This window comes from Podarcis melisellensis (assembly GCF_964234715.1).
Source record: "Podarcis melisellensis genome assembly, chromosome: 1".
Lineage (NCBI taxonomy): Eukaryota > Metazoa > Chordata > Lepidosauria > Squamata > Lacertidae > Podarcis > Podarcis melisellensis.
The window spans coordinates 128822321-128843615 of NC_138528.1; the positions used below are offsets into that span (position 1 = coordinate 128822321).

The 21295-nt window shown below is 43.5% G+C and overlaps 2 protein-coding genes across 6 annotated transcripts in view; one reads left to right on the forward strand and one right to left on the reverse strand.

Annotated features, from left to right (window-relative positions):
* LOC309362968 (uncharacterized protein) overlaps positions 1-21295 on the forward strand; it is a 48749-nt gene that overhangs the window by 26889 nt on the left and 565 nt on the right. The window lies entirely within an intron of this gene.
* Positions 9771-21295, reverse strand: part of TRPM8 (transient receptor potential cation channel subfamily M member 8) — a 300849-nt gene continuing 289324 nt past the window's right edge. For 3 of the 5 annotated variants that reach the window (XM_081909848.1, XM_081909847.1, XM_081909850.1), the window contains 6 exons: positions 19918-20089; positions 18839-19016; positions 15328-15518; positions 13812-13911; positions 12554-12587; positions 9771-10028 (listed from right to left, as the gene is read on the reverse strand). In XM_081909848.1, the coding sequence (XP_081765974.1) occupies positions 9978-10028; positions 12554-12587; positions 13812-13911; positions 15328-15518; positions 18839-19016; positions 19918-20089 (726 nt within the window). In that variant the 3' untranslated portion in view covers positions 9771-9977. Of the gene's footprint in view, positions 10029-12553; positions 12588-13605; positions 13912-14351; positions 14475-15327; positions 15519-18838; positions 19017-19917; positions 20090-21295 lie in introns of those variants that run through there. The other 2 variants (XR_014168025.1, XM_081909846.1) reach the window with 2 other exon arrangements.

Here is a 21295-nt window from a genome sequence, read left to right on the forward strand (position 1 = left end):
AGGTCAAAGAGGTACTGGCTCTTTGTTCAGAAAGAAGAACAAAGGAAGACTTTATAAAGATCTCTTAACCAACACAATTCATACCCTTAAACAAAGTACCATGAGATTGCCACAATCCAAGAAAGCCTACAAACATTATGCTAAAGTTTCTGTGATGCAATGAACTCTTTATTGTTAATGTGTACAGCTGTTGGACCAAGAAACTAAAGCAGCTATGCATTTGAGAAATAAATCATGTGATTCATGAGAAGCAGTTCCAGATGATTCAGCTTCCCATATTTCTTCACTAGAGTTATGAAATGATCTGTATTTTCTTTAACAAATTCTTCTAAATGAGCGAACATTTCCATGTTTGGATTATTATATTTTATGAAGCTTACTGGTAACAGCCATAGCTCTCAGTACAAGACAAAATGAAAGTGGCACACTGGATATTAGGATCAGCTGAATGTTGTGATTAGTTCTGTGGTCTTCCTTTTGAAGAGCACTGTGAATGTTAGTGAGGCATTAAGAACATGAGTTTTCCTTCTTTCCAGAAAGTATGAGTCATTGAGGGTTTTTTTGGGGGGGGGAGAGAAGCTGCTAAGTCACAAGTATCAACAAGTCTGTCTGGTGGTTGAGACTTCCTTCAGCAGCAGAAGCCCATCTGCTCTGAGCTTTGCATGCAGTCTGCCACAGCTGCAGTCACATTTAGCATTAGTCCCCACAACTGCTCTTATGCAAAGTCAGCCTTGTGACAGATTAAAATAATTGAAAAATTACTGAGGAAGCAAGAAGCAGAGCAGGCAATCTACAATGGCTCACGTGCTTAAATGACTGCTTGGGCTGTATTAACATCAGAGGGAGAAGCTTGCAAGGCTGAATCTTCTCCTCTGTATCCTCACACCTGAAAATGTCCTTGATGCAAAAGAATTCTCATGTATGTCGCGCTTTTCATGGACTTTTAAGAGCTTGTGCTTCCAAACAGATAAGATTCCCCAGACATGCCTGGACATACCCAAAATTCCCTAGATTTAAAACCTTGTGCTGCATTCTTCTTCAGACAACCCTCCATCATCTAAATCTTGACTAACTGCATTTTTGTACTGCTTCTTAATTACATCTCTTTCTGCTTCTCCTCATAAAGGAAGAAGTCAAATGCAGACCCCACTATACCTCCTTGAAGCATTGTCTCTAAAGAGGAGCTCCTCGAATGTACAGATACAATGAATTCAGGAAACAATGTTATTGCATCCCCAAAACCAGATATACCAACCTTTGGATTTTTGAAAACCTTCTGCCACTGCCACAAACTCAAAAGGGAGCATTTCTTTCTCTATTGAGCATCTCTCTACCAACACCAACTAACTCAGCCCACAGAATAGCACTGGCTAATGCTTCCCCAAACATACAAACCTGCCACCCACTAGAGAACAGAGCGAGGCAAGAGCAGCACTCAGAAATGCTGTGGGAGTGGAAAACAGGTGTCCCTTGGCCCCAGACTCTTTTGTGCTAAGTGAGGGGAGAATTGGCTTTGGATTAGGCCCATTCTGCCTACTGGTTCGGGTTGGCTTGGCAATACATCGGGTGTGGGGGGATCCCTGGTCGCTCTAAAGGCTTGTGGGAAAGAGTAACAATGGCTGCTCTCTCTGAAAATGCAAAGACCAGCAGTTATGGGCATTCGTCTCTAGCAGAGGGCAGAAAAAAGAATACACCTTAGCAAAGGTGGAAACTGATTTTACTAAACTAAACTAATAAATTATTATTATTATTATTAATTATTATTATTATTACCCCACCCATCTGGTTGGGTTTCCTCAGCCTCTAGTTAATAGGCAGCACACTGGTTTGGTAGTGTTGCACAGTGGTTAGCGTGCCTGTTGCTTCCCACATAGACGAAGTCCCACCATTAGATGGTAGAAGGCCACTTCCACCAGTTCTAGGGCTTCTCTCCTGGATGGCTAAATTGCTGTCCTGAGCCAGACAGAAACTGAGCTGGCCATCTTGTTCCATTATAAATAACAAAACCAAGAGTTTATTGCTAATATATTTATCAGTAATATATTTATCATGACCAATTCAAAGACAGGAAGCAAGGAAAGGATACTTTCACATTGACCAGAACTCTTCTTCAGGCTTGATTCCAGGGGTTCCAGGCACTTAGGGTTTGGTTTCCTCAGAATGAGGGACAGCAGAGACTGTGGTGTCTTTATGATATATGGTTTATTTATATCCTACAACCTGCGGAGGGACTCACAGCATTAACACTCCAGGAGGTCTTGCTGTGCCCATAGTCATCCTTTGATTCAAGCAGAAATCTAGCATGACTTTGTCTCTCTGGGCTTCTGCCTGCTTCAAGCTTCTAGCCCAGCTCATGCACAAACAACTCTGCCCCTGTTGTCACCATCAGTGAGGTAAGGGAGGGGGCACCAACTTGCCCCCTGGTACAGAACCTCTTCCTTTGATACCACCAATAACTCACCAAGAAGCTGGCCTGATTAATTGACTCCTCCATTAGATTTTAACCCTTGCTGGATCCAAGAATTAGAAGAGCTCAGGCATACAGCCTAAGCTCTCCACCTCACGCCCCACAGTTGGATGTCAGTATGGTCTCTCTGTCTACCAACACCAGATGACTACTAGGGGTGGCCTTTGCATGGGATCTGGAATCAAATAGCTTCCAAAGAGTCCTCAGCCCCATTATGTGGTAGAACATGACAATAGGTTTTTTATATAAAAAAAATGCACCCGTGTTAACTTAAGGACAGGAGCTAGGGAGAAAATTGGGGGCAGGGGGTAATCAGAGGTTTGATCGTGGTACAGTGGTACCTCGGGTTAAGTACTTAATTAGTTCTGGAGGTCAATTCTTAACCTGAAACTGTTCTTAACCTGAGGTACCACTTTAGCTAATAGGGCCTCCTGCTGCTGCTGTGCCGCCGGAGCATGATTTCTGTTCTCATCCTGAAGCAAAGTTCTTAACCCAAGGTACTATTTCTGGGTTAGCAGAGTCTGTAACCTGAAGCATATGTAACCTGAAGCGTATGTAACCTGAGGTACCACTGTACTGTATTTCCTGAACTGCATTAATGAGTTTGTTTGTGTGTTTTTTAAAGGAGTGAATATTTAACAAACCTGTGTCATAATGTATATTTTATTGCTTTTAAAGATGAACAATCAGACATTGGTTAGGAGTCTTATCCCAACTTGCAAACCTCCAGGGCCATTTTTATCTGCAAGGAAACAAGTTTGTATCTGCAGAAATCTGATGTGGAAAGAGCAGTGGCTGGTTTCTCTTTCCCGATTTATTAAGTAAAGCTAAATTATTAGGTCCAGTCATGGATGACTCTGGGGTTGCGGCGCTCATCTCGCTTTACTGGCTGAGGGAGCTGGCGTACAGCTTTTGGGTCATGTGGCCAGCATGACTAAGCCGCTCCTGGTGAACCAGAGCAGTGCACGGAAACGCCGTTTACCTTCCTGCTGGAGCGGTACCTATTTATCTACTTGCACTTTGATGTGCTTTCGAACTGCTAGGTTGGCAGGAGCTGGGACCGAACAATGAGAGCTCACCCCGTCGTGGGGATTTGAACTGCTGACCTTCTGATCGGCAAGCCCTAGGCTCTGTGGTTTAACCCACCCGCATCCCTTCCCAATTTATTAGGCATAGCCAAAGGAAGGGAACCAGATACAATCTACTTCCTAACAAATACATTTTATTTTATTTGGAGACAGCTGACAATCTGTGGTGTGGGCTACTTAATTGATTATCCCAAAATGATAATCCGCTGATTTCACTTAATTTTCAGAACTCATTGGCCCAGCTTGTGTGACATGTTCAGCCCCAGTTTAAAACAAGCTGTGTAAATGAAATGTATGCTGATGGGTCCCGCTCAAATGCCTCCATGATGCTCCTCTGACCTGCTGCAGAGTGCAAACTTTGGCTCCTGGTTTGTTTCTTTCCAAAGCCAAGAACAAACCTTGGTTACTAAACATGGTTTGTTTGGCAAGAAACAAATCTTAAGTTCAAGTTCCATTGCTTCATTCACACTGCGGCACCAGGAGCAATGGAGAAGCCCCATCTGCTCATTCATTTTAAACCAGAATTTGTTTTAATGTGACACGTGAGTCAGGCCACAATGTCACCAAGATGTTTACTACAACCAACTCCCAGGGGCCAAAGTCCCTTTGCCGCCCCCCATAAAATATCTGAGGGGCCCAAGCCTCCCCAAAATTGATGGGCATTGCCATTCAAATGCTGAGTGTGCACCATATCTTGTGATTGATTATGTGGGGTGGGGCTTACCTGGTCCCTCCCATATTTTATTCAAGTTGACACCCCTGGATTTGGGTGATTGCTAAGGAAATCAAAGCATGCTTGACTCAGCTAGTAACATGTTAACCCATAATACTAAACCACATTCTCCCCCCCCCCCCATTTTGGTGCATATGGGTTTGGTATGCAGCAAGACTCTTTCAGGGAACTTTTGAAGAGACAGAGGGAGAATATCATCTGATGTCTGGTCTGCTGCTTAATTTTTTGAGAAAAATATCCCTGCTGCTTTATTATTTATTAAATAGACTTAAGCATGTTGGTTATATGAGGTTGGTTTTCCCACAGATTTTTCATTTGTTAGGTATCATCTTTCTTAGCTGTTTGGTATTAAAAGGCAGAAGATCAAGGTCAGTAACAGGAGTGGCCAGCCAAATTCAGCAGGAGGCTAAATGGATAGATCATGGCATAATGTGAGCCAATGTGTGTCACCACAAAAAGGTGTTTGACACACGGTTCAGAACAGCATCCCAAACCTACCAGCTCTCTCACTTTAGGCAGGTGACTCTGGATTTTGAAAATGTCAATAGCTTGCTTGCTACTTTGTGTAGGCTTGCCATACAATTTTCCTTAAAAATACCTCAAAAACTTCTTTTAAAAGTTTTTTTTTAACCAAAAAGCTCAACAATTTTGGGCAGAATTAGAAAGCTCAACAACTTTTCTGTCCCGGTGTTTGAAATTGGCAATCTTAACTTTGTGGGCACTTTAGTTGGTGCTAATAAAGGTGTTAAACTACTGTAGATTTTAGGGTTGATCCTCCTTGAGACTTGTTCAGGGAAGTTTTTAACGTGTGATATTTTACTGTATTTTTGGTTTCTATGGAAGCCTCCCAGAGTGGCTGGGGAGGGCCCAGCCAGATGGGCGGGGTATAAATAATAATAATAATAATAATAATAATAATAATAATAATTATTATTATTAGGAGGTCTGCTGTCCATTCTTGCCTGGGCTCTGCTGCTTTGGATAGATCCACCACCACTGATGTTTTGTGAACCATGTTCTAGCAATTAAAGTAAGTTTTCTAGATGCAAGTAAAGCAGTTTGCAGCACAGTTCAGCTCCTTTTCTAGCTAACTGGAGAGCAGTATTATTTTTAAGAGCTTGTGGGAGGCTTTTAGTTCCTCCCCAGCATTTCTGATGCCAATAACTGCACAGAGACATTGATCTTTTCCACACCAGGAGCATTTTCACCTTCTTCTTCTCTAGCATGCACCATGAAGCCAAGATTTCTGTAGGCAGATCTTATTGCATCAGAAATGCTGAGGAAGGGAAGGAGAAAGTTCAATGTATGTTTATGTATGTCTTTAACCTCTATCAGAAGTGAAGAGGGAGGTTAAAGTGGATATCAGAGGGGGAGGGAGCATGTGTGTGTGTGTGTGTGTACATGCACACATACCACCAGTGCTAGGTAAACGTAAAGGGACCCCTGACCATTAGGTCCAATCGCGGACGACTCTGGGGTTGCGGTGCTCATCTCGCTTTATTGGCCGAGGGAGCCGGCGTACAGCTTCCGGGTCATGTGGCCAGCATGACTAAGCCGCTCCTGGCGAACCAGAGCAGCACACGGAAACGCCGTTTACCTTCCTGCTGGAGTGGTACCTATTTATCTACTTGCACTTTGAGGTGCTTTCAGACTGCTAGGTTGGCAGGAGCAGGGACCGAACAACGAGAGCTTCCCCCCATGACGGGGATTCAAACCACCAACCTTCTGATCGGCAAGTCCTAGGCTCTGTAGTTTAATCCACAGCGCCACGCTATTATCTATAAAAAGAGGTGCTGCAACTCTCCAAGAATGCCTCTCTTGTTCCCTTATAATGGCAATGAAGCCCACCCGAGAGGTGCCAGAACTGAGTTCTGTTGAGTACCAGCTGAAAAAAGCCCCACATGCCACCATGCAGCCCCCCCAACACTTGGTGCCACAAAAATTGCTTCACCCTGTACTTGTGGGGAAAGTGCTGGCAGTATTGCTGTTCTATGAACTGCTCTTTAAGAGCTAACAGAAGACATTGCCTGATGTTGCCCAAGACGTTGTCCGAGAGATGCCTGTGCTAGCCTGCATTTTTTGAGCTGGGGACGACGACACTCTGGATTCCAGCTCTTCTTTCTCATGCAAGGATCTTGTGCTAAGACAGAAAAGTCATCCTGCGTGCCAAAGGGGGTGTCCCCTCCAGCAAGACCCAACTGCTTAGAAAAGGCCACCAACACATATTTATTGGCCTTCCCGAAATATACATTGAGTTATATTTCCAACCCAAGTTTCTTTACATTTGATTTTCTCAAGCTTCTGAACCATCCTGCTTTTCTCTGATGTCATGGAAGCTAGGAAAATGCTGTGTGTGTGTGTGTGTGTGTGTTTCACTTTTAAAAGAGGGACACTTCTTTCTGTTTCTATTATGAACACCACCATAAATTAGGATTGTTCCCATTACGTTGTTCCAAGCGCAATGAGCATTCTGAAATCTCTCTTGCCAATTCCGCCACCTAGTGGCTAGTTCATTAGTTTTATCCTGAAAGGCAAAAATGCATACAGGCAATGACCTAACATAAACATAGATTAAGGTAAAGGTAAAGGGACCCCTGGCCATTAGGTCCAGTTGTGGCCGACTCTGGGGTTGCGGTGCTCATCTTGCTTTATTGGCCGAGGGAGCCGGTGTACAGCTTCCAGGTCATGTGGCCAGCAGGACTAAGCCGCTTCTGGTGAACCAGAGCAGCACACGGAAACGCCGTTTATCTTCCTGCCAGAGTGGTACCTATTTATCTACTTGCACTTTGACGTGCTTTCAAACTGCTAGGTTGGCAGGAGCAGGGACCGAGCAATGGGAGCTCACCCCGTTGTGGGGTTTTGAACCGCCCACCTTCTGATCGGCAAGTCCTAGGCTCTGTGGTTTAACCCACAGCGACACCCGCGTCCCTAAACATAGATTAGGTACAGATAAATCCTACACACACACACATTACCCTTTCCATGTGAAACATAATACAGTATTGCTTTTTCAGTACCAATTCTAACTTTTTCTAAAATGCAATGTTTTGTTTTATTTATTAAAAATGTGTTAGTAGGTTAATGGTTCAAGCCACCTATATTCCAACCAATAATAAATTCAGATGTCCCATTAGCCATCCTCTATATACCTTTTAATAATACTCATATGAGAATGCTTGGTGAGCTCCTGGGCTGAAAAAAAACTTGCCTCTGCCACAGGTTTACAATTACTTAGCAGGAACTTGTAATAAAGTGTCATGGTGCTAACAGGCATGGAATTAACTCTTTATTGCCAAAAGTACACTTACCAGTTAGGCAAATGATGACAGAAAGCAGCTGTTAATTTAAGATTTTTAAAAATCCATTCTGACCTACTAAACATGGTGATATACCACTTTCACAGACAGACTACATCAAAGCATGACTATATGCAGCAGTAGATACATCTTCTATAGAGACAAACATAAGAAAACTAAACAGTTTATTTTGTTGTCCAACTTCTTCTGCACACACTGCAATTTTTAAATTGGTTTCCCCAGCTTTTCTTGTCTAGTACTACCTAGATAAGACAAGTATTGTAACCTCAGTGCCAGAAATCTTGACTACCGCTGTGGTTTTATGTGGGGCTGCCCTTGGCTCTGGAATCTCCAGCTAATGCAGAATGCAGTGGGTCGCTTGTTGATGGGGGCAGATGGCAAGACAACACGTAACACCTCTGCTAAATAATCTGCGCTGGCTGCCCATATGCTACCAGGTCAGATTCAAACTTTTTATATTAACATACAATGTCCTGAACAACCTGGCTCCAAAATAACTTGGACCACCTTAGCAGAATCACTGAGATCTTCCAGAAGAGTCCTGCTAGTGGTCCTCTATGTTTCAGAAGCCCGACGGCCTTGTGAGGCAGGGTGGTCATGGTCTTATTCACATGGTTCAGAAGTATACAAAGGCAAGGAAGCTGCGATATAGAGATTTGTGTGGAAGTGGCAGCCAACATTTGTATGTTAGCACATCCTACAAGGCGATCAGAACAAAGGAGAAGATGTGCAGAACATTTGGTGACTGGCATCAGAAATCCCAGAATATGATGTATGTCAACATAAAGCATGAGAAACCAAATCAGAGGTGAACAACAGGGGACACCAATTTGTAACAATCCCCTTGTTTCCAGGGAAAAGCAACATTCCAGTAACTTGCTTTGAAATGCAACCAGGGTGACTGTGTCAAGTGGGAAGTGACACAAGGGAATGAATGAAAGCAGCTGCTTGGCGTTGTTCACAAGGTCCCAATAAGTTTGTTTAAGTGGGAAGGGCGGCCCTGGAGAGCTATGGACCTTTTCCCATGAAAAAGTAGCATTTTACATATCATTTAACTCTCATTTTTTACAATCTGCCCACTAACAATCTGCACCTTCAAATTCATTTATCAGCAGGAGTGGGTGACCAAGAATCCCCTTCTCCTCCCAGGAGCCACATGCTAGTGGTGGGCAGGACCAGAAACAAAGGCGGGGAGCACAATGAAAGCAGACTAGATTAGCTTCTACACAACCTCTCACACACACCCCTCTCTCCTCCATCCAGGAAAGGAAGAGCTCATCAGACGCAAAAACACTTCAAGGAGGTGCCTAGCTAGGGTGGAGAGGGCTGTGGCCTGGGGAGAGTCCCAAGGGCCAGATAGAGGCCAAGAGGGCTGCCTTGGGCCCCTGGGACTGAGGGTCCCCACCTCTGAGCTCGTGCAGAGTGTGTTCTACTAGCTGGGGGAAATGAGAGACAGAATCAACTGCGGTGATCCTTACAAATAACCTTATATAGGAAATCCAGCCATTTCTTAACTAGTTGTTTCTAAACCACCAGTTTCAAAACTGAGCGACATCACATCACTACAGTGGTACCTCGGGTTACATACACTTCAGGTTACATACGCTTCAGGTTACAGACTCCGCTAACCCAGAAATAGTACCTCGGGTTAAGAACTTTGCTTCAGGGTGAGAACAGAAATCGTGCTCTGGCCCCATTAGCTAAAGTGGTGCTTCAGGTTAAGAACAGTTTCAGGTTAAGTACAAACCTCCGGAACGAATTACTGTAAGTACTTAACCCGAGGTACCACTGTACTTGTAAACTTAATTTTGGAGCTCTGGCTTCCCTGAAAGTTCCTACTCAGACCTTGAAGTTTAGCTCAGCACCCCCAGAGACAAGGAGTGGGTGAATTATGCTTACTCAGTAGTGAGCAGTATCATTCCAAATGATGTATCTTGCCACAGACAAAAGTTCAAAGAGTGTTAGGATTACAGGAAGTCGGAAAGACCTCAAGCTTGAGTGTGCCCTTAGTTACACAATTATCTAACTGCAGGGGTGGTGGGTCATCTGTAGCTGCTCTGGACTCCAGTAATTGTTCAGAAGAAATCAGGGGATGGTGTGATAATTTCTGCAAGCTTAAGCTTAGACAAATATTTGTCTATAATCAACACCTAGGCTCAGGAAGCTTCAGTACTGTAAGTTACATATAACAACTAATGATTGCATTGAAGAGTTAATTTTCTTGATCAAAACAGGAAGATGGAATATAATGAAGTCTCTTTCTTCCCTTTTGTACCAGATTTAGTACTTAAGCTGTTGCTTATTCAGTAATGTTCCACTTCTGCGCAAGCTTGTGCTGCTGGGAGAAGCTTCTTCTTCAATCCAGGAAGCTTTCATCTGAGTTTGTTTGCAAAATCTTTCAGAAGACCTTTCAGATCATTCAGCTTCAAATTAAAAACAAGCAAACCAAAAGCATCTCATGAGAGGGTAACAAGAGCATGGAATTATAAGGTAATAGCAATCATTGTTACAATTCAACCACAGGATTTGCCTCCCGACTAGTAGAAGAGACTGCATAGAACTGTCTATAAGATCAGCCTTAAACTAACCCACTAAGTAGCAGATTCCAGTAACTCAGCTAATACTTTCTAGTTTGGAGGCACACACCATAAAATACCTGGTCATGCAATCTGAGTGCACCAAAATGAAGCTTACATCTTTGCAGTTGTCCTCCGAATTCAAGTGAGGAACGACACTGTCCTGACTTGCTCCTATTTCTTTAGTGGAAGACAAATTACAAGACCTGCCATTTCTTCCCACAACTGCCACCCCCACAGATGCATCGCTTTTTAAGAGCAGGGCCACCATAACGCTTAAAATGTTGGATTATTATTGTTGTTGTTGTTGTTATTTCCCAAATTTCTTAATCACCCTTGACCTGAGGATTGCAGGGCAGTTTACAATAATTAATAACAATAACGCTTGTTATTTAAACAGCACATATAAACTGTTCAAATTGCTTCACTTATATTATCTTATTAATCCTTACAACAAGCATACTATGGTAGGTGTTCATTCAACAAAGGAATATGGTTGACACAACCCTTTGTTGTGACACTAGCAGCAGGGCTGTGAGTGCTGAAGGCCACTCCCTGAAAGGCCCTTTCCACCTTGCCCTAGTCCTGTGACTGCTTTTAAATGATTTTAAATAGTTTTAATTTATTGTTTTTTAAAATTTTGGTTTATTGTTTGGTTTTTGCTCTGTTGGGGGAGGGATTAATGTTTACTTGTGGCTGGGGTTAGTTTAATTTTTAATATAACTGAATTATTGTTGTTGTTGTTTTAAATTAGTTTCTATTGTTTTATAGAGTTTGTATTTGGTTCTTAAAGGGCTGCCGGGGTGTGGGCCCCTGACAACAGAATGGCTGGGGCAGGTTCCACGGGTGGGATATACTGGGACACCTGATCTCAGTGATCGCGTGTAGGAGGAGGAGTTACGCTAAGACCAGACCACGTCATTACTGAGGAGGCAGGTTTAGTCATTGTTTGAAGACTATTCCTGCCTCCAGGTCTGGTCTTGACTGTATGGATACTGGATTCAAGAAGGGAGACCCACATGACCTGAAGATGCTGCTGTGCAATGCCAGGTCAATGATTCACAAGAACAATGCCATCCATGACTTGATCGTGGATGGAGGACTTGACCTGGCATGTGTAACAGAGACTTGGTTGGATGAAGCAGATGGGCCTGTCCTTGCCGCTGCTTGTCCACCAGGTTTCTCTTACACACAGCAACCCAGGTCATGTGGGCAGGGAGGGTGGGAGTTGCAGTGATTTTTAGGAAAACAACAACAAACCTCTGGTTATGTGAAACTTTCAGTAAACACACAAGACGTAACCAGCTGTACGTTTGAAAAAATAATATATATTATCCATTGTATTGAATTGTTGATTTCAACAGAAGTAGCTCATAAAGTTCAACGAAAAAAGTAGAAGACCCAGTGGATCAGTTCATTCTCTAATCAGTTTATGAATAAGGTCCATATATGTGAAAATGTCTGTTCCACCTATCTGTTCATAGAGTCCAACAATCCACACGAAAGGTTGTTGCAGTTCGTCAGAATCCTTTCACAGAATCTAAATCTGTATGCCCCAATATATCTTTAAATGACTTAGTGTGTTGTTTGGCAGGAAGGGGGATATTCTCACACCCAGGGATGTCCTTAAGAATATGCCAATGGTGTCTAATAATTTTCTCAATTTCAAAAGTCATATGGTTGTATTCTAGGGAAGCATAAATACGTGAAGATCTATTCTTTACATGTGAACCAGATGCAAGAAGGGTCAATCTCTCTCTTAATTGTGTTTTTTGAATGGCAGTTGTTATTACAGAGTTCAGATAACCTCGTTGTAATAAGGATGCAGAAAGCAAATTAGAATGGACTTTAAAGTCTTTTGGGTCCGATGAATTGCGTTTTAGTTTTAGAAACCGACCTAAGGGAAGGTTATTACAGAGATGTTTGGGATGATTAGATCTATAATGTAACAAGGAATTTCTATCTGTGCTTTTCTTATAAGGACGTACTTTAATTCTTGACTCAGCCACAAAAATTTCTAAATCATTTGTAAATACCCAATTCATTTGAGAGCTTCATGGGTTTATACTGGAAGGCTGCGTATTACTGCCATTACTGTTATTATTTTTATTACCATGTTTACTGAAATGTAATGTGCACCTTTTTTTGGCCAAATTACATTGGGGAAATCAGGGTGTGCATTAGATTTGATACTGCATTTACATTCACCAGCAAATACTTTTTTGGTTTCAAGGTTCTGAAAATTGAGGTGTGCATTAGATTTGATGGTGCATTAGATTTGCATAAATACAGTAGTTTTCAACAACATATAAACAAAACAATAATTTCCCCCCATACTACTAATATTATTATTATTAATAATGATAATGTACCTTCATATCCAGTTGTCTAAATCGCTGGGCCATTCTGTGAAAGGAAACATAACCATCAGGAATGAAGCTTTGATTTATGGATGTCTTAACTAGAGACACAAATCTAGCCAACCTCAATAAAATATTTGTGGGGTGGGGACACAATCATAATCCCCGCATAATCAATCGCATGACGTGGTGCATGCACACCACTTGACTAGCAAGGCCCATAAACTGGGGAGCAGCCCCCTCAAATATTTTCCTGGGGCCCAAAGCCCCCAAAGCCCTAGGAGTTGTCTCCTATGGATGTAGCTATGCAACCTATAATGTAATCCTTAAAGGTAAAGGGACCCCTGACCATTAGGTCCAGTCGTGGCCGACTCTGGGGTTGCAACACTCATCTTGCTTTATTGGCCGAGGGAGCCGGCGTACAGCTTCCGGGTCATGTGGCCAGCATGACTAAGCCGCTTCTGGCGAACCAGAGCAGTGCACAGAAACGCTGTTTACCTTTCCACCAGAGCGGTACCTATTTATCTACTTGCACTTTGACGTGCTTTTGAACTGCTAGGTGGGCAGGAGCTGGGACCGAGCAACGGGAGCTCACCCCGTCGCAGGGATTTGAACCGCCAACCTTCTGATCGGCAAGCCCTGGGCTCAGTGGTTTAGACCACAGCATCACCCGCGTCCCTAATGTAATCCTTAGGAGAGTCCTTACTCCCTCTCTGCACGCCAAGGATGCTTCTTCTAAGATGTTGCCACAAAATACATGTGCACATTATCTAAAAAACAAAGTACCCGTGCTTCTTGTTTTACCTATTTGTAAATTTAATCAGTTAATAGCCTTGTACAATTAATTGATTAAAATTTCTTTAATCAGGTTGAAGTCCTACATTATACATAAATGAGATAGAGTTTAAAATAAAAACCAAAGCTACTCATTTCAAATTTAGTTTTGTTTTGTTCTAGTGCTGTTACTTAAAATATGCTTTCATCATTGCCCTAGTGGCTTTGGGGTTAATTACCTATGCTATTTTTAAAATGTTGGACACAGTTAACATCTATAGCCATATTTTGGAATCTTTACAAGTTGGCTTGTATTATTAGCACCGAACTCTTCTAACTGTTCATTCTTAAATGGAAAGCCAATATATATATGAATCAATTGAAGAAGTCTTTAAGAACATGAAGCTCTGCAAGGTCTCCAGTATGGGTTTCAGAATAAAATATAGGCTCTGAAGTTTGATTAGATGGGAAAGACAAAGAAAGCAAGAAAACATACTCTTCTGATGAGTCATTAGCCTTGATATTGATTTTTACTAGATAATTTTCTTTCATGACAGCTTCCCATGCCAGCGTTTCATTATCTTCATTTTTTGAACCTTCAAGATATAAAATCCACACAAAATTGGAACATGGGAATATTTATTGACAAAGCAGACAAAGAGCTATTGAATGCAGCTAAAACAGTAACCTCAGTTTGTTTCAGAAGATCTGATGCTATTACAGCTCAATTCAGAAGACAGACCAGAAAAAAGCCCTATTGAGTTCAGCTAAGTGTGTCTTAGCTTAACCCTGTACAGTGGTACCTTGGCTCTCAAATTCAATCCGTTCCAGAAGTCTGTTCCAAAACCAAAGCATTCCAAAACCAAGGTACACTTTCCCATAGAAAGTATTGCAACCCCTAAAACAGCAATTTAACATAAATTTTACTATCTAACGATACCATTGATCCATAAAATGAAAGCAATAATCTATGTACTGGACTATAAAATTAATAAGAAAGTATTGTAGATGATAAAAATAAAATAAAATTTCTTACCTGCACTGATGATAGTCATTGTATGGATCGGGGGCTTTTATCCATTTCCGCAGTCACACAATCAATCTATCAGTAGCTGAACTGGGTTCCACACAGTCACAAAAACAAATGAACTGAAAAAGCCTCATAAAGAAAAACACAAAATAAATAGCAAAAACAAATGTGCCAAACTTAATCGGTTCCGGAAGCCTGTTTGACTTCAAAATGTTTGCAGCTTCTGAATGGGGCATGTGCCCTGGAAACAATAGCCGACAACGGAATCAGACATTCAGTTTCTGAAATACATTCGAAAACCGGAACACTTACTTCTGGGTTTTTGGCATTTGGGAACCAATGTGTTTGAGTACCAAGGCGTTTGAGAACCAAGGTACCACTGTATTGGAAACCACTTTTCTCTTTAGCTAGTTTTCTCTTTAGCACCCCATACTTTGTTCCAATGAAGGGCCATTTTTACATGAGGAACCTTTCAAATGTAAAAAGGTAAAGGTAAAGGGACCCCTGACCATTAGGTCCAGTCGTGACCGACTCTGGGGTTGCGGCGCTCATCTCGCTTTATTGGCCGAGGGAGCTGGCATGCTGCTTCCGGGTCATGTAGCCAGCATGACTAAGCCGCTTCTGGCGAACCAGAGCAGCGCACAGAAATGCCGTTTACCTTCCCGCCAGAGTGGTACCTATTTATCTACTTGCACTTTGATGTGCTTTCGAACTGCTAGGTTGGCAGGAGCAGGGACCAAGCAACGGGAGCTCACCCTGTCACAGGGATTCGAACTGCTGACCTTCTGATCTGCAAGTCCTAGGCTCTGTGGTTTAACCCACAGCACCACCTGGGTCAAATATAGTAACTTTCAAATGTAGTAACTCTCAAAATGAAAGTGCAGCATTGGACAAACAACTGTCTGAGAAGCCTTCATACACTTCTGTGACTCCTACCCTTCCTCCCATAAACAGTTACTGTGCAAAATACTGCATTACTTACAACAAATTGATGGCTGTTTACATTCATTTTTACAGCAGCATTTTAACAGTTTCCTCATCACCATGTAGATATAGGCAAAGATGACAAAAGGAAATGGTATAGTTAAGCGGCTGCAGTACTCTTGAATCAGAAAGTAGCGCTGGAACTTCCATACTTGGTCATTGTTCTCTTGAACCGATCCAACAGTATAACTAATGGATAGATTAACACAGGGGGTTATTAGTTCCATATCTACATTTGCTCCTTATCTAATATGTCAAAATCAGCACATACTTCACTTTTCAGTAAGGGTTGGTGATAATGGATCAATTACAGGGACTATGAAAGCCTCAAGATTTCCAAGCTGGAGGGGAGTTTGCAGGGGGCAGAGTCTCCTAAAAGTCCTAGGAACCAGATCCCCACCCCGACCCCACCCCCAAAATTGTAAGGTAAAGGGGTAAAGGGACCCCTGACCATTAGGTCCAGTCGCAGGCGACTCTGGGGTTGCAGCGCTCATCTCACTTTATTGGCCGAGGGAGCCGGCATACAGCTTCCGGGTCATGTGGCCAGCAGGACTAAGCCACTTCTGGCAAACCAGAGTAGCGCACGAAAATGCCGTTTACATTCCCGCCGGAGTGGTACCTATTTATCTACTCGCACTTTGATGTGCTTTCAAACTGTTAGGTTGGCAGGAGCAAGGACCGAGCAACGGGAGCTCACCCCCTCGCGGGGATTCGAACAGCCAACCTTCTGATCGGCAAGTCCTAGGCTCAGTGGTTTAGACCACAGCACCACCCGCGTCCCTAATGTAATCCTTAGGAGAGTCCTTACTCCCTCTCTGCATGCCAAGGATGCTTCTTCTAAGATGCTGCCTGCCACAAAATACATGTGCGCATTATCTAAAAAACAAAGTACCCGTGCTTCTTGTTTTACCTATTTGTAAATTTAATCAGTTAATAGCCTTGAACAATTAATTGATTAAAATTTCTTAAATCAGGTTGAAGCCCTACATAATACATAAATGAGATAGAGTTTAAAATAAAAACTAAAGCTACTCATTTCAAATCTAGTTTTGTTTCATTCTAGTGATGTTACTTAAAATATACTTTCATCATTGCGCTGGTGGCTTTGGGGTTAATTACCTATGCTATTTTTAAAATGTTGGACACAGTTAACATCTATAGCCATATTTTGGAATCTTTACAAGTTGGCTATTTATCTACTTGCACTTTGTGCTTTCAAACTGCTAGGTTGGCAGGAGCAGGGACCGAGCAACGGGAGCTCACCCCCTCGGGGGATTCGAACCGCCAACCTTCTAATCAGCAAGTCCTAGGCTCTGTGGTTTAACCCACAGCGCCACCAGTGTCCCTCCAAAAATTGTAGGCGATTACTAAATGCCTGAAGTTTTCACCCAGGTGCAAGACAGCTTAGCACCATAAAAATGCAGGCTGAATCAGTTTCTTGGGCAGTTTCTTGGGCAGTGGGTGGTGACACAGGCAGAAGGAAAAGCTGCGGCATTTGAAAAAGAGGTTTGGACTGGGGGACCAGGGGAGAACTCCCTGTGTGCTGGCTGGGGACACTGCACCAAGAGACTGGCTGCTTGTTTTGGACCCAAGCTTGCTGAAGCTTAGAGGAGCAAGGAGAACCTCTCTTGGGGTGTAATGTTCTGCACCCCCTCCACTGAAGGCCATTAGGTGTAAATGTGTGTAAAATAAACCACATTTCTTAAAGACATAGCCTCCGCTGTGCCTTGACTTCCCAAAGGAAACAACGCTTGGTGGGCGAGTACCTGACGTCCCCTGGGATCTCGCTACAGCTCAGTAGCAAGTGGTGGCACATATTTTTATTTCCTAGTTTATGTACTGTAACCACTGGTTAAAATTCTATCATTAATACAGTAATTACTACATTGTTCTTTCAGTTAAAAAATACAAAAGCCACATGTGGCTTTTTCCATTGCTATTTTCACTTTTTAACACTTTTTGTACTTATTGTTTATCTACCGTACCTTATTCTAATCATGTTGATTTTCCTTCAAGTATGAATGCATTTTCTCATTTGGGCACATCTAGTAGCAGCTAGACTGGTGACTGGGAGCGGCCACTGAGACCACATGACACTGGTCCTGAAAGATTGGCTCCCAGTACGTTTCCGAGCACAATTCAAAGTGTTGGTGCTGACCTTTAAAGCCCTAAACGGCCTCAGCCCAGTATACCTGAAGGAGCGTTTCCACTCCCATCGTTCAGCCTGGAAACTGAGGTCCAGCTCTGAGGGCCTTCTGGCAGTTCCCCCACTGCAAGAAGCGAACTAAAAGGGAACCAGGCAGAGGGTCTTCTTGGTGGTGGTGCCCGCCCTGTGGAACACACTCCTACCAGATGTCAAGAAAATAAATATCAGACTTTTAGAAGACATCTGAAGGCAGCCCTGTTTAGGGAAGCTTTTAATATTTGATGAATTATTGATTTTTAATATTTTGCTGGAAGCCACCCAGAGTGGCTGGGGAAACCCAGCCAGATAGGCGGGGTATAAATTATTATTATTATTATTATTATTATTATTATTATTAGTGTCTCATTATATTGACAGTAGAAAGGGTAGAGTTAGGGAAACTGTGGTAAGCAGAGGAGCAGCTGTGTAAAAGTCTTGCTTTGAACTAGTGTACCTCAATTTCATCAAGATCGGAGCCACCCCACTTACTGTGAAATCCTACACATATTTATTAAGAAGTAAGTCCTGCTGTGTTCAAGGGAGCTTATGCCCAGGAGTGTGTGCATAAGACTGCAGCATAAGAATCCATTTCTACTCAAAATCACATTGCATTGACAAAGAATAACTTTGCAGAAAATAGTGAAGTAATTTGACACTTTGTGATGGTAATGTTATTTCACCAAAAAATGGCTATTGGTTGCTGACGTGCTGCTGATACCACATCACTAATTAAAATGCATTGGTAATTACAACCTTACTTGTGGAGATTAAAATCATATGTTGGATTGAAATTAACCCTATTCTAAACAATTTAATCATTGAAAGAGAACTAAAAATAGATGACTGGTGTGATCCAGTCCGCTGCATTTCCCAAACAATTTGTAGGCAGCTAGAACTCATGTTAAAGGTAAAGGTAAAGGGACCCTGACCATTAGGTCCAGTCGTGGCCGACTCTGGGGTTGCGGCGCTCATCTCGCTTTATTGGCCGAGGGAGCCGGCATACAGCTTCCGGGTCACATGGCCAGCATGACTAAGCCACTTCTGGCGAACCAGAGCAGCACACGGAAACGCCGTTTACCTTCCCGCCGGAGCGGTACCTATTTATCTACTTGCACTGGTGTGCTTTCGAACTGCTAGGTTGGCAGGAGCTGAGACTGAACAATGGGAGCTCACCCCGTCGCGGGGATTCGAACTGCCAACCTTCTGATCGGCAAGTCCTAGGCTCTGTGGTTTAGACCACAGCGCCACCTGTGTCCCAGAACTCATGTTAAGAAGATCGAAAAACCATCAGCCACACCCTGTGGCGTTACATTAGTCTACATACCCAAACATGGCTATTAATAAGTTAACCAGGAGAATATTGGTGGACAGCATGTAGATGCACACTAGTGGAATGGTGATCCACTCTGGGAATCGGGGAACATTGTTGGAATCCACTTCTACACACAGAGGCTTCGATTCATTCCCAGTGACAGTACACTGATCACCTTCCAATGTGGTACCTATCATGAAAGGAACAGAAATGACTCCTGAAATTCCAAAGCTCTTGTTAAGATTATGACACCAAACATGTGTTGTCAGCACATTCTTTAGTGCTACCGGCACCTTTGTCTCTGGTGGATTTTGCTGAGCTAATCTAGTTGCCTAATAGGAGTGCATAAAGCTAGAATCCTATACAGATAACTTTGTGAAAATTGTGCATTGTAGAGATTACTGTGCAGAAGTGAATGCTTGCTGAGCAAAGATGTGCCCAGAAAACAGAATCCCCATGTGGCTGGCTGCACAATTTAGTACTAAACTGCATCCCATTGCAACATACTCACAATGCAACTCTGTATGAGATTTTATTCAGCATGCAGACTTTTGCCACTCCAGTCTTCCTTCTGGCCCTACAAGGAAAGTGACTGGCATAGTCCCAGCATGGTTTGTGCAGGTGGTGTGGGCCGATTCAATTTGGATGGATCATGACCTGAACTGAACATAAGTCCACTTTACAAGACCACCTGAGAGCTCTAGTGCCCTAGTCATCTGTGAACACCAGACTGATTTCAGTAAGCCTCTGTGATACTGAAAGAGCTACCTGAATTCTAGCAGCACATGTTTCCCGCTAAAACAGAAGGGGGTGCAGTGGCGTAGTGTGGGGGGTGCAGGGGGGCCGGCCGCACCAGGCGCAACATCTGGGGGGCGCGCTCCACAGGTTAGGGGGCACAAAATCCACGGGTTAGGGGGCACAAATTACTTGCCTTGCCCCCGGTGCTGACAACCCACGCTACGCCACTGGGGGGGGGGTGATGAGCTTTGGGCTCCTTAAGGACTGTGCTCCTATCTCCTTATTACTCTGACCCATTGTTCATTGGGATTCATTGTTCATTGTTCATTGGGATTGTATCTTAAGATGGATACCGTCAATATCTGTAGGATAGTGGCCAAACATTACAAGGTAAGGCTCATAGACAACAGATCGAAATATCCATTCCCAGCGGTGTTCATTCTTCCGCAGGATCCCTTGTCTGGCTACACCAAAAGCCACCATCCACACCGCAAAGAGGAACAGGAAGAAAAAGACATCAATCAGCTGTGAAAGGGAACATTTAAAACACAAGTCAGGATGATTCTGTTAAATCATTCCACGCATAAGGCTAAGGGGGAAAAGATTAAAAAAAAAACAACTCAGGAAACTGTCTCTTGCTTCTCACTGTGCATTTATGAGAAAATCTCGCTTGGCTGCTTTGCAGAGGCCATGCACTCCTTGTTGTTTATTTTGAAATCATGTTGTTTATTTGAAATCAGAGCAATGTGCATGCTTCCAAGGCAGGGATGCAGAAGCTGTGGCCTTCCAGATATTGGGCCACAGTCGCTGGCCAATGGGCCACAATGGCTAGAGATGATGGGAATTGGAGTCCAACAACACCTGGAAGGCACCAGACTCCACACACCCCCACCAGCTCTGCCCTAGAGAATACAGCCAGGACAGATGCTCCTGTAGCCAGCTAAGTCCAGCACATAATTGCCCAAGTAAGTACTCTATTCACTTGAGTATATAACCATGGAAATGAGGGCTCATGAGAGCTTGCAGTGGCTACTTAGATTAGGTGGGGTTTTTTTTTATTTTTAATCACAATATATACTTTCACTAGATCACAGAGGTAGCTCCTCCAAAGAGGAGAAGTCCCCATATCAGATGAAAACTAGCATGTATAGTATAACAAATGGGAAATGATTCAACATCTGCAGTGGCTCCTAACTCCTAGTGTAGTTTACACAACAGTGTAGCGTGATGTGCCTGCACCTGGGGCACGCATACCGGGGGCAGGGTGTGGAGGGTGCAGGGAGCCTGCCATGCCAGCCCAGCCCTCGCCACCAATGCCACTGGAGCAACCCCTCTCCTGCACCAGAGCCAAGTGGGGGCGTTCAGCTGGCTGACACAGAGAAGAGTGGCTGTGCTGCAGTCGCCCCTTGTCCACCTCCCTCCATCTGCGCACGCTCACCATCCAGGGAGTGCACTGAACAAGGAGCAGTGATCTCTGGCCAAGTGGCCATTCAGCAAGGGGGCTGGGGATGAGGCAGTGAGGCCAGGCTGGGCTCCGGAGCCCAGAGACCCCTGGCAGCAGGCAGGGAAGGACAGGGAGCCAAGGACAGGACCCAGCAGGACCCGCACCTGGGTGGGACAGGAATCACAGCAGAAGGATTTGTGCTCAGCACCCATGCCTGTTCTGCTACATATAGTAATGTGAGAATGAAGTTTCAGCCCAAAACACTTGTATAAGTGCTGCCAAACCAT